The following is an 18,665-nucleotide window of genomic DNA, read 5'->3' as shown; positions in this document are numbered from 1 at the left end:
CTTGCTCAGGAGCCCAACGGAGTAGGATTCCTCTGCTGGCTGTGGGATTTGAACTGGCAACCTTCCAGCCACAGGCGCAGGCGCAGATCCTTAGCCACAGAGCCACCGCTCCACCGTACTGGTAGGGTAATTGGAATCTGGGAAAACTGGTCCTGGTCCTGGTGTGGGTGTGTGTGTTTGTGTCTGTGTGTTCCCTGAGTTGGGCTGGCGTCCTGTCCAGGGTGTCTTGCTTTGATTCTGTTGCTTCTCCACCAAGATCCAGTTTTGGATACAGTGGTTAGAAAATGGATGAATGGTTGACTGGACTGAAAGTTATCAGTACAGATAATGTTGTATCTTAAAAAATACCTTTTCATCTTCAGATTAACCCTACAGTACATATCAGTGAGCCAGTGCAGATTGTTGTTTTGTTTTTTTTTCAGAAGAAATGTACAGTAAGTTACATCAGCATGCCTATTATTTTCAGACCACTAGCTAGAAATCTATCACAAGCAGGGAAAAGCCTCACAGAAACTCACAGAGAAACATTCTTTCTGCCACTTTTGTGAGGGAAAGCTTTATTCGTTTTTATTTGCTAAATGATCTTACAATAATTATTTAAATCCTTTCAAGTTCATGGGAAAGGAGAATTGCAGGTGGCTTTTCTCTGCGCCTTCATGATATGAAATAAATATTGTTGCTGTTAAATGAACTGATGGAGATGTTTCTATGTAAAAAATAGAAAGCGCAGATATAAGGTATTTAAATATTTCCAACGCAGCTGAAAATTAATATAAAACCTGTGGAATCTGTTGAATTTCAGTACATTTTAACGTGGTTGTTTGCAATTGGCTTTTGAGTAGGATTTGTCCATTGCTTGTTCAAACTTAACCAATTATTCAACTTGTTAGCTGTTGTTATAGAATCACATTACTGGACAATATCTGAATTACTGGAAGAAATCTGAAAGATCTGCTGAGAGAACAAACATCCTCGAATATATTTATTTAAAATAAGTGTTAAGATTTCCAGAGAACCCATAATAAAGACATAATATGTTTCATCCAAGATCACAAACCATATCCTGATAGAATTTTACCCACTGCGATTCACAGGGTATATTTCACAGCAGGCTCTCTGTGCTAATGAAAGGAGTAAAAACATCATTTAAGCCTGTAAGGATATTTGGGGTAGTCAGCTGAGAAGGAAGGCTGTAAATGACGTGTGCTCTAAGCCTGGTACAATTTGACAAGACCAGTGTGGACTGTATGACGCTAATTCTTGTAAAGGGCCTGCCCAGTCAATCCGAAACAGAAAGTGTTTTACACGCCTCGAGGAAACTGATATTTGCAAACACATCAGCAGTGTACGTTGGTGCCGTGTTTGTGTTCTGTTCATTCCAGAGGGCAACAAACACCTTTTTTTCACAGAAGTAAGACTTCTGCAGCAGTATGACGACCCAGCAACAGAACAATGAAAAGCGCTACGACCCAAAGGACAAGACCCTCAAGTTTGTGAACAGGAAGGATGAAATCAGTAAGTGTTCTTCGCTGATGAAGTTTGGAAAATGGAATTGTGTGAGCTTGCGTTGTTTTCTTTAAATAGCTATGTTAACAGGATCCAATGTGGTTCTCAATTGGTAGAAGAAAAATCATTTTAACAGTACATGCAACACTATACCATGTATAGAAAAAACATATAAAAGGACTCTGATATGGTGTTCATGAGACATTTTTTTTTATAAAAGAAACAATAGGTTTATTCCATGCTGAAAAGAGAAGAGAGAAAACACAATGTTTCGGCTGTGAAGCCTTCTTCTGGTGTGACAGGAACAATGTTACAAGTGTCTTTGCGGCTGTGAGTGTCACACCCGAAGAAGGCTTCACAGCCGAAACGTTGTTTTCTCTCTTCTCTTTTCAGCATGGAATAATCCTATTGCCTGTTCCTTTGCAGACTACGCATGCTGACACATCTACCCACCTGAACTATTTTTTTATAAAACAGCTTTCCTTGATGGGTTTAATACAGAATTCAAAAGAAGAGGGGTCTAAAAATAACTCTGTGTTTCTATAGTTGAAAATGGTGAAGAAAAAAGATGGATGAAGACTGAGAACGCATTACAATCTCTTTATTCTTATTTCTGAATTTATTTTCGTGGATTATGCTATGAAATAAAAGCATTACAGTACTCTGGGGGTACTGTTATGCTATGAATCTGAAATAGACTTGATAGCCAGTACATGTACTGGAAAAACAAGAGCTCAGCATTTAAGAAATCAAAACCAGCCATAAAAATAAAATGTTCTTCCTGGAATTGCTTCCAACTGTTTATATAACTCTGCACCCTCTTTTTGATCTTTTCAAATGTTTGCAGCTTCCTTGTCAATGATCAGATAACAGGAACTTAACTAGGTGCAGGTGACTATGAGACAAGACTGAAGAGAAAAAAGCCTGTTGATTAGTCTGGGAATGCAGCTTCATCTGTCCTTCTCAGATACACAGGGTGTACTTTTATTACTGTGTGACGAGAATGCATGTGAAAATGCACACGTTTCCATCGAACAATAAACTGATCGGTAATTACGCAAACCTAACAACGTTACAAGTGTCTTTGCGGCTGTGTTTACGGCGGCCACTAGTGGTCACTAGTGGTCATTACAGTCATTACGGTCTATGGGACAACCTGTCACAAGTACAGTATAGGAACAAGTAAAGGTTTATTCCATGCTGAAAAGAAAAAAAGACAATGTTTCAGCCGAGGAGACTTCTTCAGGTAAAGCTCTACAGCCGAAATATGGTGTCTCTTTTCTTTTCAGCATGGAATAAATCTTTACTTGTTCTATTGCAGCCTATGCATGTTGATGTAGTTAACCTACTTCAAACCCACTCAAATCAAACTTCATTTGTCAAATGCACAACAATACAGAATGCAGCAGTAGTTGCTGACAATGAAATATCCTTGAACATATGTAGTATCATTTGTTTATTATATGTTAGCGTAGCGTTTATAGGTTCTTTTCAGAGCAAAGAACCAGTAAAGACGTGATTAACTAAGCGCTAGCTTTATTCGTTGTCAACCACAAAACCAAACGCAAGCTCTACACGCACATGAGGAGACCGACGGAACACGTACACGTCTTTAGAGTGGTAATTACTTAACAACACGCTATACTCTTATAAGACTACACAGGGCACTAGAACTACTAGGACATTATTTACACAGGTAGGGTCAGCCGCTGGTCATCGTGCTGACCCTCAGACGCTCCCCGGCTACAACTCCCAGCATGCCCAGCGGTACTACGAGCGCCTAGGGGCGCTTCCTCCTCACCACCAGGCGAGGGCGTTACATTATTATAAATACCAAGTGTGTGTATTTTATGTAGCCATTTGCTGTTTCAGATGAGAAACACAGTGTACTGGAAGGGATATATGTATATAATGAATAGCCTCAAAATAATGCTAATCTCCATAAGGAGGTAGCCTTACTCCAGGAGTTTCCAATCCTGGTGGGTCCACACACCTGCTGGTTTTCATTCCAGCTGAGCCTAATTAATTAAAGGATTCCTTAAATGAAGTAAGAAGTTGCTTGATTTTTCCCCAAAGTTTGTACTTTGTTGGTTATGTATGCAAAATATAATAGTCAAATGGTGACCACAGACATACTGAAGAGCTGAAAGTGAGCAAACTGTTAAGGGTTTGATCATACAGCTGGGAGTTCGGCTGGAACAAAAACCTGGAAGTGTGGGGTACTGCAGGACAAGGATTGTCTACACAGCATTCTTATTATCTCACCAGTCATACGAATTACAATTGTTTAGCTAAACAATATGCATTGTTGTTTGTTAAGCTCTTGATGATGATCCTGACATTCTGAGGGCAGAAATGTCCTGTGGACATGCCGTGACTCCAAATTCATTGACAGCTTGGTGTCGAAGTCTGCTTGACCAGGTGAGCTGTAATATGACATGCTCTTCATGCATTTGTCTGCTTTTCAAAGGATCTTCATCTGTGTCACAGAAATTGATGACCTCTCTACAGTGTGGCCTCCTTGCAGCAGGAAGAACTCTTAGAGTATACAAATCACATCTTTCTCACAAAATAAATGAAGCAATGACTCAGTGGGCTTTATCACTGTAACTTACAAGTACAAGTACAGAAGCACAAGAATGGGAAAAAGTTAGATTTTTTTAAATCCTTTTTTTAAAGATGTCTAGCATGTGCAGTTAGAGAAGACAGTATGCTGTGAATGATCCTTTTGGTGTATTTTCTGTCTTTCTAAATTGGATAAAAAATGATAAATTCTTCAGAAACACAGTAAGCACAATCTAGGTCAGTCCTCACTTTCAGTTCACAGTGTAGCCTTTAGCCTCATGAGCAGAGCCCCAAGTCTAGTAAGAGCATCATTGTAGCATAACAGTCTCATAATCTGATTGTCCCGAGTTTGATTCTCATACAGGACAGCAAAGCATTGTTTAAACAGGCCACTTGGACCACATGGCAGCCTCTCCAGCCTCTCCATATTCATGTTACTGTCCCAAACTTCTTTTGTGGTGCTCCAGGGACAGTACAAATTTCTATGCCCAGCCCTGAAGGATGGAACTCTGCAGAAGTGCGGAGCAGTGTGGTCGTACGAGGAGGTTCGGAAACTGGCTGTTCTTACTGCTGAAGAACAGCAGCACTTTGAGGAAACTCTTGCAGCTCTGGCAGCTGCAGAGTACTGTGAATATAAGTCAGTAAGTACTTTTCACAGGTGGATCTTTGCTTATATGTTGTGGCCATGACAGTAGAAGATACTGCAAATTATGGAAATAAATGATAAATCATCGATTCCAGCATTTGAACTTGGTTTTGATTCTGTGAACTAAAATTGTCTCAGAAAGCTTTATCTTAGCAAGTACATTTGATGTCTTAGGCCTTTTTACTGGTACTGTATATGACTAGAGAGAACACCATTGACTTATTCATTCAAATGACTTTAACTGCAGTTAATAAAGGAAGACTGGGGCAGCCAGCACTAGTGTTACATTAGTTTCATCTGACCTGCCACTAGAGGTCATTCAGGCCTCTATAACATTTAAATAGATCTGTTAGTGGTAAATTAGTTAACTAATGAGCTAATTGGTGTAGGGTGAGAATCACATTCTCACATAGGTTTCGTTTTACCCAAGTACATAAAGAGATTCTTGGTGCTAGATGGTGTTCGGCTGTTAGGTTAGTTTGTTTTTTGTTTTTTAGCTTGAAGAGCAGACCTAGACTAAAACCTATGCCCAGTATTTTTCTTTCAGTCCAGGTTTGTCCATTTACTTGAGCCTCAGGAGCAACCTGAGGAGAGTGTTGCTGTCATAAAGACATTTCAAATACACAAATTGTTAATCCATATTGCTTGAAAGAACTCCAAAAGGAAAGTCCCACTATTGACCATTCATAAAGCCTTTAGCTATATAGCTAATCACCTGAAATAGTATTTTTCCACAACATATTAATTTTAAGTCTCTCATTTTTAAAGGTGTAATAAACCTCTCTTCTACTGTACATATAAGAGAAGAATAGAATAAATTTCTACTTGTCTTTGTTTGCTTCTCGCATTGACTGAGTCAAAACAGCTGCAGAGGACCGCAGGAAAGCTTTGCGCTGTGAGTCAAGCGCTGTTTTCTTCTTTTCCCTTTGAGTGCCCTGGCTGCCAATCCTTCGTGGAGAGAGAAGATCTCACCAACCTGAATGTCCACTGTACGGTCTGCACCGCAGAGACAGGCTCGACGTTCGAGTTCTGCTGGCAGTGCATGAGCCGCTGGAAAGGGCCCGGCCCGCGGTCCGACCGCTGCGACAATGACGGATGCACTAATAAGGAGCTCGAGCTCCTGCTGAAGTGCCCGATGACGTCCTTGCCAGAAACCGAAGTGACCGACTGCCCCTCCATCCGGGCTTGCCCCACATGCGGCCAGCTGGCAGAGCACAACAAGGAAGGGTGTAAAAACGTGATCTGTCCCCGGTGCCAGGTTGAGTTTTGCTTCGCCTGCTTGGAACTCACCCCCGTATGCTTAGAGACGAGCTCCTACTTCACACGGTGTTCAAGAGGCGTCGTGCCGCGGCAGAAGGCGATCCCTGTTTGGAATCGTCACGCGTTTTGAGAGGCATTGCAATAACATGAAATGCTCAGGAACGTCTTTTTTTGCTTTCCTCTTCTCTAGCGAGACAATAGAATAGTCCGATTAGATCATTTGAATCACAAGGCTTTGCAGACTTTTCACCATTTTGAAAGTTAAGGTTATGAGGCGTAACGACTGTGGTGAAAAATCTTGAGTACTGTAACTGCTTTGCAAAACATTGTAAGGTAAAATGACATGCACAGAGGTTAAGACAAACTTTGTGGTTAAAAAGACAAGGTTTAACAGTTTAAAAGGAAAGTATGGAAAGTATCATGGAAAGTTGATATATGTCTGTGATGACTTGCCATAGTTTGGATTAAAATGACTGTGAGAAAACTTGAACTTTGGAGTAGGGTTGCTACAGGCATGGGTTTGGCACAATAAAAGTAAGTTACATTTTTCACTCATCTTCAGTTCATGTCTGATTACTGAGGTTGAATAAAGAACATTCCCACAGGAGAATACAACAGAAATATATGCTGACCAAGCAAAAGTTGCTACACTTCTTGTGCAATCGGTAAGGTGAACATGTAAATGTGCATGGAGCGCTTGGAGCTTTGCAACAAAATCTACAGCACTCATTGTCTGTTATTTTTGGGGAGGACTGTTTCTGTTTGAATGCAGTGATGTTTTTAACGTGGCCCTCTTGGTTTAGGAGTGCGTACAGCAATGTTAATAATAATGAGGTTAGAATTTTTAGATGCAAGACAGGCAGAACATACAGTACTTAGTGTTGGATTAGTACTGAGTTAGACAGTACAGGAATTGTCATACAAAACTATGGCAAAATAAAAGGTTTAAGAAAACTAATTAAATTGGGTAAACTCTCTCAAATGGGTCATTTCAAGTGGGAAAAGAAGTATAATTCATGTCAGAATGGGATGGGTCTCGTAACCTTAACCCTAGTCTGGCCTCGACTGCATCCTGTTTTCAATACCCTTATAATTGTGAGAGAATTTTTCAAGTGAAAAAAATACTCAGAGTCAGTTCATAAACAACAACAGTTCAATACTCATAATTTTTAGATGCTGATGTAATTTACTCAGTCCTGCAATTTTACTATAAATCCCAAGTAACCTTATCAAATTTCTATTTAGTGCATGTCTTTTATTTATTATATGTCATATTTTACTTGCAATTCTCTTAACATTCTTCTATGATCTATGAATAATGATCTCTATGATAACTGTTTCTAATGACAATATGACAAGAGCAATTTCTTTAATTGGCTCGTTTCCTCCATAATCATAAGTTCATTTAATCAGTAAATGAGTTCAGTCCCAAGACTAAGTGTTTGAATTTCACAGTTTTATTGTCAACAGAGAGACATACAGTAGGAAATGATCTCCTACAGCAGGCAAGGCAAAGCCAAGAGCAAAGTCACAGCAGGCAGGAGACAGAGAGAAATGTTTGGTCATTGGTGAATTGAATTGAATTGAGAAAGAGGAGATAACAAACAACAAAGCATGGCAGAGAAAACAGAGAATCCCTGAGTAATAAAATGCAAATACAGCAGGAGAGAGACAAATTAGCAGGACAAGTGGTGTAGAAGATGATTTAAAATGCTCATTTAAACAATTATCACCTCAGATCATCAGGCAGCATAAGAGCACTGTTACTGATGTTTAAGCAGAAGCCTCAGACTCTAGTGTGATTCTTTATCCAGTTCCTGAAACTGGAGACACGGGTGTAGACGCCAGGGGAGTTGGGCTGAGCACAGCCCTTCCCGAAACTCACAATCCCAGCCTGAGTCCAGCTGTCACGCTGTTTGCAGACCAGAGGGCCACCAGAGTCACCCTGGAGAGAGAATGGGACAGAAGGCACACAGAGACATTTGCTTTGAAGTATTAGCTGACTCCACTGTCATATTGCATTTTTAGATAGATAGAGATAGATAGATAATACTTTATTAATCCCGTAGGGAAATTGATGTGTTTAATAAAGTATTATCTATCTCTATCTATCTAAAAATGCAATATGATGGTGGAGTCAGCTAATACTTCAAAGCATTAATGCAGGACAAGCGTTGTAGTAAAAGCGTTTTTACTACAGCAGAAGAGATTAGGTTCCCTTTGTCTGTCTCAATACATCACGGTTGTAGGCAGTCTCCTTCCTTATCCCTGTGCTTTCCTGAAATTATCTGCAAGTGACCAGTCTGACTTGTTTCTAAGGTAATACAATGATAAAGGAGAATAACTTGAAATAGCTAAAGACCATCCGTCCTTCACCACCAGTTCAAGGTTCAGGGGGTAACGATCACTGTTCATAAGAACTCATTAAGACATTAATTATTTCAGTGCTGTTACTGATAAACCCAAGCCATCACTTGTCCTGGGTAATTAAAATATAAATATTTTTCACCCCAACTGAGATGTCTCCCATATAAGAGAGAATCCACTTCATCCACCAGCTACAGTACAGCTGTAAAGGATGAAATACAGCAAACACCTACAGTAGGTGTTCCTTCTCTTGCTGAGTTAAGATGAGTTAGGAGCACTATTCTGGAGTTTAGCCTGCATTAACACCCCTACTCTTCCAAACAGTACCAGGGGACCTTTCAATCATTACGATGTAGTAAAGTCCTGAGTTTAATGTCTCATCCTATGGTTGTCATCTCCTGCAACACAGTGACAGCAGTCTCCATACTAGGATATTCTGTTGGAAATTCTAATCCAGAATGAGGAGAGTCCACTAATATCACTTAATGCAGCAAACAAAGTTTCCTTATGCCAAGACTGACTGGGTCCAATAGTTCTTTGTTTTTGAGATCTTGAGGTCACATCAGTCAGTAGATGTGATCACAATCAATCTGAACTCATTAAGACAATAACTGCTTGTCAGGAACTCGAGAAAACATTGAGGTATTTGTGTTGAGACACCATTTACATCTTTTAGACAATGTGGGGAAACAAAAAGGGCAAACAAATTGTCGGGATACATATCTAAAAGCACAGAACTAAGGAGATGTTATTTAAAATGTTATAACACAATAGTAGGGCCTCCTTTAGAATACCGTTACTGTTTTGGCCCCCATTCTCTGAAATCAGTCCAGAAAAGAGCAACCAGATATTGACCAGAATTCCCTGGATTTAAGAGAGGTAAGGAACCTGGCACAAGTAACCAGAATCATCAAGGGAATTGACGAGGCCAAGCCAGAAGACTTCTTCAGAATGGACAGTAAAATTTGAAAGGGCACCAGTAAAAACCACATGGAAGCCACAAGAAGGAATGTCTTCTTTACTGAAATGCCCTGTTTGTTTCATTCATCTGGGTGAGATCCACCCATCCATTTGCTTCAGCCAATTCAGGATGACAGGAAACCAGAACCTATCCTGGCAGGCAACAGGTGCAAGCCAGGTTACACCCTAGACAGGAAACCAGTCTATCACAGGGCACACATACAGACACACACAAAAACACACACTCACACTAGGGCCAATTTTCCCAAAAGCCAATTAACCTATCAGTATGTCTTTGTACTGTGGGGGGAAACCAATCAATGAACTGCTATCTACAAAATATTATAGATTGAGTGAATGCCTTCCTCATCTTTAATAATAATAATAATAATAATAACAATAATAATAATTCCTTATACTTATATAGCACTTTTTCTGGACACTCCACTCAAAGCACAAAGCAAAGGACTCCCCTCCTCCATCACCAATGTGCAGCCCCACCTGGATGAAGCAACAGCAGCCATAGTGCACCAGAACGCTCACCACACACCAGCTCTCAGTGGGGTGGAGAACAGAGTGATGAAGCCAATTCAGACACGGGGATTATTAGGAGGCCATGATTGGTTAAGGCCAAAGGAAAATTTGGCCAGGATACCAGGGTTGCACCCTTACTCTTTTTGAGAGTCAGGACCTCGGTTTTACATCTCATCCAAAGGACAGCACCTTTTTATAGTAAAGTGTTCCCTTTACTATACTGGGGCATTAGGACTCACACAGACCACAGGGTTGGTGATTGGTGGACCCCTGCTGGCCCCACTAACACCTCTTCCAGCAGCAACCTTAGTTTTTCCCAGGAGGTCTCCTGTCCTGGTAGTGACCAGGCTTACGCCTGCTGAGCTTCAGTGGGCTGCCAGCTGTGAGTTGCAGGGTGATATGGCTGCTAGCATGCAGGCTTATTTGTAACTGTTCTTACAATATTATGAATAAAAACACCAAGAGCCCATACTTCTGTTGGACCAGAGCATTAGATCATGGGTAGTAGCTTTCAGAGAGGTCACAAATACACAAAGCCTGGCTCACCTTGCAGGCGTCCTTTCCTCCTTCTTTGTACCCAGCACATATAATTTCTGGTCGAATAATGTAGACTTTATTGTACATCTCCTGACAGAGCTTGTTGTCTATGATGGGAAGCTGGACTTCCTGAAGAATAAAAGGTGTCGGCAGTGGAGCTGAGGAAAGAGAAAGTGTCTGTGCTCTTAGTCTTGATGAGTGCCGCATCCCTCAACCATCTTGAAAACTCTGAGCAAGACATAGAGTACACTGAAGTTCCTATGAGTGAATGAATGGTATGCTGTTGGAACACATCGTGCAACTTCATCTCCCTTCGGCCATGCACACCACCCCACTGGAGGGCATCATGTGAATATGGGATTACTCAGGATTGTGCTTTCAAAAAAGAAATAATCTCCCTTCCCTGGAGATAGGATATACATAAATTGCACTTAGAAGAGCTACTATAAAAGTACATCAGTACTCTCTGCCACATGACTCTTTGCCAGCAATGGTGTTCCTAATGGAAACCTTTTGATTTCCACCACAGAAAAATTGGTTTAAGATGTAGCCCGGTACAATCTGGAATGTCTCGACTGTTGAATCATTCCCAGCATTAGCTATATATATTTCAGTAGTTCAGTAGATCATAACAAATGGGAGAGAGAGACAAATATGAATAAAATATCTGGCATGACTTGCCTAGTTGAAGGAGCTGGTCTGGGAGAGATACTGTACATGAAAGGAGTGTACTGTTTGTGAAATTTATGCATACATGTTTTTGCATGTTTTTTATACATTTATACATAGGCAAGCGAAAGAGTGTGAAATTAGGATCTAACCTCCTCCTGGATTTCTATTAAACTCTAACTGCTGTTATAATTGTTATAATGTCTCTTGCAAACAACACGTTTTTAGCCTTTTTGTTTCCTCCACCTCATCTCCACCTGTGTAGCTGCCGTTTGGTTAACTCCTCTCTCTGACTGGGGGATCCAGCCTCCTCGTCCCGTGACCAGGGGGGTTTACTTTAACTAGTGTTTAAGCCAAAACGTATTAGATTCAATAAACACTTGATAAACATTCACCAAGTGTCCGATTTGTGGATGTTAATATTCCTCAAAAAATGACAATTGGTGAATTCCAAAAGCAGGCAACCAATGATATTAGACATGCAGTAGCATCTGTCTAATATCAGATAGCAGAACAGATAAACCAATGGTTTTGTAAAGTTTGCTCTGTGACCAGAGATCTGAACATTTTCCATTTGTCAAAACTGGGCTTTGCAGTCGTTTGATAAAGGGTGTTGGGAGTTTGAGGTAAGATTTCACATGTAGACACATGTTCTGTTTCTTCTTGTTCGCTATGCCTGTGTGTAGTCATGCAGAAAATAGAATATCTAAATCGAATTAGTCTTGATTTGTCATAAATTAGTTTTTTTTATCTGAATTCTAGAAGTCTACAAATGTAAAATGTAAAAACAGTGAATTTTCATCTTAAGAACATTTTAATTTGCACTAAGTTTCTGGTTTCTAAGTCTTCATGAAAGCTTTTGCTTTTTCTATGATTTACATATATTTTCTTGCCTCAGGGAAATGATCGACAGATACGGCATCTACAAACTGAAAATATCAAAACAAAATCCTTTTTATTGACATTTTATTGACATAGGTTAGAGAGTTTAATGTAGGAGAAACTGGGATGCTGCTGATGTTGTACAACATTGATTACATTGATGTCTTTGTAGATAATGCAATCTAATAAGCTTCCACATGCTCAGTTGCATTAAATAAACACAGATTTGAACTCAAAACATAACCTCAGTTGATCAGGGGAGCCTCCGAGCCTGGATTTTGAAGGGACTTGTTGGAAAGATTACAGAGAAATCTCTCAAACATGACTTTGTATACTACAAAAAAAATCTTTTTACAACTGTTTTTCAAAACAAATCCCTTCATTTAGGTACTGGAAAGAGTAGCAAATGAAACAGCTCAGCAGCAGATTGTGTCCTACCTTCGTCTCTGATGTTCCCCCACCCAGTAGCCCAGCATTTGCTGCCCGGAGGGAATTTGTCAGAGCTCTGGGCCAGGCTGACTGGCTGGATGTATTTGCTGTAAGACACTGCCTTGTCCAGCTCCACCAGGGCGATATCAAACTCTTTTTGTGTTCTGGAGTATTTCTCGTGTACAGCGATGCGCCTCATGGGGTATTCCGTTTTGCGAAAACTGGGGATGACCGATTTCTTCAGTTTGGACTTTCCCAGGACCACCATAGATTTCTTTAGTGCAACCTCTCTGAAGAGCAAAATCTGATTATTCATCTTATCTGTTCATACGTTTTCTAACCAGTTTATTCCATACACCATACTGGTAAGGGAACCAAATCTGGAGCCGGAGCCTGTCCCGGCAAGCAATGGGCACAAGACAGGATACACCTAGAACGGGATACCAGTTCATTTTCCAGAAGCTATCATTTACTTGAAAGTCTCTTATCCAGGTGAGGGTCTAAGCATGTAGGAGCACTGGGTTCAAAGCTAAACTGGACAGGATGTCGGTCCATTGCAGGCAAGAGATACAGGGGCAGTGTAGAGATTAACCTAATTGGCATGATGTTGTAAGGCAAGAGGGCCTGGCACAGCACCTGGCAAATTACCCCGTGATAATAAGAAGAACTTGCAAACTCCCCACAGCAAATCTGAAAACTCAGGAACTAGGAGCTGTGTGACAGCAGAGCTAACATCACACCATTCACTGTGTCACTCTAAAAGCACTTAAAAAATAATCTTTAAAAAATATAGTATAATATATACTGTAGTGTGATAAACAGTCAGTCTATATATTCACCTAAGGGGAGCCAGCTGTCAGTCATTACCCTCCTGATCTTTGACAGCTTGGCTCCAAGATATAGAAGAGTGCTTCTTTTGTCAGGGGTGCGAGGGAACCAGATAAAGAGTACTTCTTGAATTGTCCCCCTCCGATGAATCTTATGAATTGAATTATTTAAGTATTTTGAATTTAATTTCACCATGCACCCAGTCTTAACCAAAGACCAAGACTGTCAAGACATGTCAAGCCACAGGAAGTCTATTTTTTGTAACAGACTCCGAGTCTCCGAAACACTGAAACGGTGTATTTCGTCTCTTCCTGTAACAAGCAGCAGCAAGAAAAAGATTATCTCACAGAAGCAGATTAGCTGCTGTGGCTTGTGGTAATGTCCTCTGACACAGACTTGCACACTGTGACACTCACTTGTTAAAGCAATGCGCTGCAGTGAGCACCCAGCGCTCGCTGATCAGGGAGCCTCCACATTCCAAGTAACTTCCAGGTTTCCCACTGACAGGAATGAGCTTTAAATAGGCCATCCAGGGCCACTTTCCCTTTTTTGCGTCGTGACCTCCTACTATCGAGCTCTTGGACAGAGGAGAGCTGGACACTGCAGCAAGAGAGGGGAGTCATATTGAGAGAGAAGACATTCAGAGATCATTACCTTCCTGAATTTTGACAGCTGGGCTCCTGGATATAAACAAGTGCTTCTTTTTGTCAAATATGTCTCAGTTCAGGTATTTCTGAACTCTGGGATCCGTCCATCCATTTTCTTACTGCTTTAGCCAATTCAGTTTGCTCCGGAGTCGGAGCTTGTCCCTGCAAGCACTGGGCGCAAGAGAAGGAAACCACCAGGGACCCGTCGCAGGGCAGAAACACTGAGACAAACACGCTCAAACTCACACCACGGCCAATTTATCCACAAGCCATCTAACCTACCAATATGTCTTTCGAATGAGGGAGGAAACCGGAGCACTTGGAGGAAACTCAGGAGGAGAGCATGCAGACTCCATGCAGATACTGTAGCATCCCAGGCTCAGAATTAAACCAAGGGCCCCAGTGTTGCAAGGCAGCAACACTAACCTGCCATGCCACCCTGCCACCCTTGTTCACTCTTAAACAATGCAAAGTAACTACCTTGTCTCTTGTCTCTTGTTTCTTTCTCCTGTAACACTGCTGGATTCTCTTCCCTTTTGATAATGTGTATTGTTGTTGTGTTTGTCTGTGCCGTAAAATGAATTTCCCCTAGGGGACAGTAAAGCTTGAATCGAACTGCCATTTGCGATATGAATATGCCAATATGCTTGATGATAAGTGTGGAGAGCAGAACAGTAGAAAAACAGGTCCTCCTCAAAATTGACCATGGATGGGGTGGCCTGATTGTAACATAACAGGGAAATTAGATCTGCATGGCCAAAACCAGCCAAATCAATGCTAGAGAAATGGGACTTTCCTTGAATCCTGAGGACTTTTTAGATCATGATGCTCTGAATTAAAAACACGAATAAAACCACATATCAATCCACACATTTAAAAATAATGGCATGCATCTCATTTGATCTTTCATTTCATCTCATCTTTCTGATTAGTTCTCCCTTGGTTTGTGTGAGTGTCTGTGTCCCATACTACTGATACTTATGTGCCAGTGAGCTGTAATGCTCCCTCTTTCACTCAGCCATAGTCTGCTGTGGGCTGGTCAGTCTGGAACACAAAGCCACCCATTCAAACACAATGGGGTCTGGACTAGCCAGCAGCTAACACTCAAGAGAACCTGTACACTCTTAAACACTACCCGGACAATTGCCAGTGTGCCTCCTTCATCAAACTCATTTACTGACTACTTACTAAAGTTTAACATCTTCACTGAGGTGCTTATGTTTCTAGGAGTACTGTTCAGTACTGCAGATGTACAGTAGCTCTTCCACCTTTTAGTCATTCTGAGGGCATCTGGTTTCAGAAATAATTGAGTGAAATAGAGCTACAGTATAAGTAAGCGACTAATTGGTAATTTAATCAATTATAAGAGAATACTGTACATTTATCTACAGTAAATAGGGAACATTTTTTATGGAGTGGGCGGTACTTTGACAAAGCTCTAGTGTTCAAGATGTTTGCAGATGTCGCACCCATGACACATACATCTGGACTGGAGCTTCTTGATGTAATGGTTTCACAATAAATCAAGGGGAGAAAAAGGCGACAGTTTTGCAGTTGATAAAATCAGTTGTTTCGGAAAGGAAGAAATGACTAGCTGGCACTAGCGGTGAAGTGAAGTAATGGCAAAGACTCAGAAGTCTTTCCCCGATGGTGAATTTATTACTTTATTATAACACTTCAGACATCTTTAGCAATAGTAACCTAAAAATGTAGTGGAAAAGTGTGTTGTTCAGCTTTCTGGAAAAATTGATGAACGACTCCACGATAACAGACAGCTCTTCTTTCAATACCCAATAGCAGCTGATTAGAGTGGTGATCTGGGCAATCGTGCGCAGTTAGTGATGCTTTTCAGAGGTGAGCATTGATTGTTTTCACACTGTGTGTGGTGGAACTAAGAGAGTTAAACCTTTCTGAAGCCGAGTGAAACACTGGCCTGCTGTGGCTTTCTCTTGCAGGCTTTACAACAGGTGGAGCCCTACTAATAATTGGGGAGAAAGAATAGATTCGAAACAATAGTGCAAATAAAGCAAAGAAGCAGCACAAACCACTTATAGGGGACATGAGCTGGGTTTCGCCCATCAGGAGACAAGCTACTTTTCCCCCATTGATTGTTGTGCTGCTGGAATAGTGCTCAGAGAAGTGCTCCGTATGAGCTCAGTAAGAGGAAACGCATGGCCAGACGTTCTGTGTCTGAATTTGGCTGACAGACAAATTGAAGACACCGTCGGTGGTGATCACTTCTGAATCCAAATCGCCCCATTTTGTCAGCAAACACAGGGGAAAAACATCTTTGAAGGCAGACAATGTCACGTCTGTTGTTACGAAATTTGACTGGAGGGAACTGAGGCATGTAGAGTATACAGAAGTGCCTTTGGTGAACATTAGGCCACAAAAGTTCATGGAGGGTGTTAAAATACCAGAATTCGAAGACTCAGAATGAAGGGTGGATCTTGACAAAAGTTGAATGTCTTAGACCTGGGACTTCTAGGTCCTAAAAAGCTAGTGACTGCACAGTGACAAAATTGAAGGTATTCACAACTAAAGTATAATTGGAAAAAACATTCTCCGAGTATTCTCAACTATTTCTCATCACGTATGTCCATTTTAGGAGAGCTCGGCACTGATATGTAGTTTAGTGGTATTGAATATGTACAGTAGGTATAGTACTGTAAGTGTAATTTTACTTTGCAAGAATGTGACCAGTGGTCCACGTAAAAACTTTAAAACAGACATAATTAAGTAAAGCCGTTCAGGTGGGAAGCTGCGTCAGCATGCGTAGGCTGCAAAGGAACAAGTAATAGGTGTATTCCGTGCTGAAAAGAGAAGAAAGAAAACACAACGTTTTGGCCGTTACAAGCCAAGAAGAGTGGTCGATAAATCCAAGCGAGGTCGAATCCAGGTAGTCAGAACGAAGTCAGGCAAACAATTCTGAGAGGGGCAAGATGAGAGAGAGGTAGAGAGAACTCCAAAGCCGAAGAGTCGTAGGTGAGGGGATCCAGAAGGGGTAGAGGGTAGAGGGTAGAGGGGGTTTGAGGCGAGCTCAGGAGGTGGATGAAATCCTAATACTGAGCACTGGTAGCAGTGAGCAGAGGGTTTAAATAGTTGCGGGGAAAAGGTGTGGAATGAAGATTGAATCATTTGGAGTTCATTGGTGCGGGCTGTGCTCGTAACACCATTCATTTGAATTTTCACAAGCAGGGTAGATCTTGTCTGAAAATCTTCTCCAAATCTGAATCCCTGTGTCTTCTTTGTGAGAAGAATGAGTACAGGAATTATCCAACAGAGGTTTTTAAAGAAGCTCGTTATGGAGCATGTGGCTCACCCCCTGTGTTATGAATGTACACTATACCTATCTGGTAGACATCTCTGGTGTAATAGACTCAGGAAATCTTTCATCCTTTCTGCAATCTCACAATGTAGAATAACTCTCTTATCTCCTTAAAAAAGTATTTTGCTGTATTCTTTTTTTGTAGTTTTGGGCTCTAGCCAACACAGCTAGCCATAAAACAGCTTTCTCCCCAGGAAAAAGCTTGATAATAAAAGCTTGAACTGAAGCAATGCTTGCAAAACTGAAGACACTGTAAAAATTAATCTTCACAGGTATAATGGACATTGCCAAAGAAATACTACTGTATATGCAAAACCATGATTTTCTTCTTTTTATTATTCTTCTTTAGAATGACTTATAAGTTTATCCATCCATTCTCTAAATCACTTTATCTGTGCCACCTCACCAAACTTTTGAATATATTTCATACAAATCATTTTTAATTGTTTACTTACCTACAAAAGTGCTCAGGACAAGGAGCCCAAAAAACAGCTGCAGAAGTAGCATCTTTTCCCTCCCAGTGTCTCTAGAGGTCTCTGAGCAATACCTATCTCAGAGGAATTGCGTTAGGTGTAGATAGATCTGTGAGATTATATTCTCATATTTTTATCATGTTTTGTCATGATCTAGGTGGGTTTTTTCAATTCTCTGAAAGAGCTCAAAGTGTGGTTTCACATCTCATCATCTCATATCTCATTCTCAACGTACCCCAGGAACCACACATGCCATTTCTCAGATTGCTGCGGAATCACGGGGGGGGGGGGGGGATTTTACAAGAAACACAAAACTTTAATTTGAAATTCTAATTAATAACCAACTGATTACAGTATTAACTCTGGTTTAACAGGTGTAGGCAATTGTGTGTTGTTTATAAGGGCTTTGAAGTCCTGGACTAATGATACATCCTTAGTGTTGTACAGAAAAAATGGTAAATGACACTGGACACACTGTCACACTGGACACCTTATATCTTACTGTCACAGGACAAACTGTCTCACACATTAAATCTCACAGACGCTGGAAACATGTTCTTACTGGATAAACGTAATCCAATAAAACCCTAAAAATGAGGTTTGAACTGTGAATCTGCTAATATAGTCACATCCTGTGTGCCAATAGCAGTCGAGCGAACAGAAGAGGGCACTACAAATACAGTAATACAAAGAACTCAGTTTTAATTGTACACAAAATGTTACTGTCAAACCAAGAGTTATTAATACTTTTAAATCACTCATTAACCAGTGTGAGTATTATGGACACACACATAAAATTCAAAGCAGCAGAAACACTGTAGCAGGATGGTGAGACGAAGGAGTGCAGGCAAAAAGAGAGATGTGTTTCTTCTAGACTTGATGCAACCACAGAGCAGGAGAGGAGCTTTCTCGTTGCCTCAGGGCAGGACTCACATGCATAAGCACATGAAGAGGTGCTGCAGACATTGTGCTGTGTTGATCTGGTACCAGCAAGGAAGGAATGACTTCCACTTCATGAACAGAGAGCAGGAGGC

General features: G+C 40.9%; 2 protein-coding genes across 2 annotated transcripts; one reads left to right on the top strand and one right to left on the bottom strand.

The window, feature by feature from the left end:
* Positions 1-1,303: 1,303 nt before the first annotated feature.
* On the top strand, positions 1,304-6,529 carry LOC148834543 (putative E3 ubiquitin-protein ligase RNF144A-A). The gene is made up of 4 exons (XM_088915180.1): positions 1,304-1,515; positions 3,827-3,927; positions 4,539-4,712; positions 5,649-6,529. Exons 1-4 carry the CDS (start codon positions 1,431-1,433, stop codon positions 6,105-6,107), a joined length of 819 nt encoding a protein of 272 aa, XP_088771306.1. The 5' UTR covers positions 1,304-1,430; the 3' UTR covers positions 6,108-6,529.
* Positions 6,530-7,662: 1,133 nt separating this feature from the next.
* Positions 7,663-17,665, bottom strand: LOC148834542 (tryptase-2-like). The gene is made up of 5 exons (XM_088915181.1): positions 17,614-17,665; positions 13,600-13,783; positions 12,365-12,645; positions 10,385-10,533; positions 7,663-7,922 (listed from the first exon to the last, which is right to left on the bottom strand). Exons 1-5 carry the CDS (start codon positions 17,663-17,665, stop codon positions 7,764-7,766), a joined length of 825 nt encoding a protein of 274 aa, XP_088771307.1. The 3' UTR covers positions 7,663-7,763.
* Positions 17,666-18,665: the final 1,000 nt, after the last annotated feature.

Source organism: Atractosteus spatula, chromosome 5 (genome assembly GCF_055471065.1).
Source record: "Atractosteus spatula isolate fAtrSpa1 chromosome 5, fAtrSpa1.hap1, whole genome shotgun sequence".
In the NCBI taxonomy this organism is placed as follows: domain Eukaryota; kingdom Metazoa; phylum Chordata; class Actinopteri; order Semionotiformes; family Lepisosteidae; genus Atractosteus; species Atractosteus spatula.
The sequence above is the reverse complement of the archived record's forward strand: the minus strand, read 5'-3'. Positions and strand labels throughout refer to the sequence as shown.

What these genes read in the sequence shown, in the direction of transcription:
- LOC148834543 (XM_088915180.1), top strand. Translation starts at nt 1,431, where the DNA reads ATGACGACCCAGCAACAGAACAATGAAAAGCGCTACGACCCAAAGGAC. An exon ending in GAACAGGAAGGATGAAATCA is followed by an intron (nt 1,516 to 3,826) that starts GTAAGTGTTCTT and finishes TTGTTTGTTAAG; the next exon opens with CTCTTGATGATGATCCTGAC. An exon ending in GTCGAAGTCTGCTTGACCAG is followed by an intron (nt 3,928 to 4,538) that starts GTGAGCTGTAAT and finishes GTGGTGCTCCAG; the next exon opens with GGACAGTACAAATTTCTATG.
- LOC148834542 (XM_088915181.1), bottom strand. Translation starts at nt 17,665, where the DNA reads ATGCTACTTCTGCAGCTGTTTTTTGGGCTCCTTGTCCTGAGCACTTTT. An exon ending in GGGGAACATCAGAGACGAAG is followed by an intron (nt 10,534 to 12,364) that starts GTAGGACACAAT and finishes CTCTTTCCTCAG; the next exon opens with CTCCACTGCCGACACCTTTT. An exon ending in GAGGAAAGGACGCCTGCAAG is followed by an intron (nt 7,923 to 10,384) that starts GTGAGCCAGGCT and finishes TTCTCTCTCCAG; the next exon opens with GGTGACTCTGGTGGCCCTCT.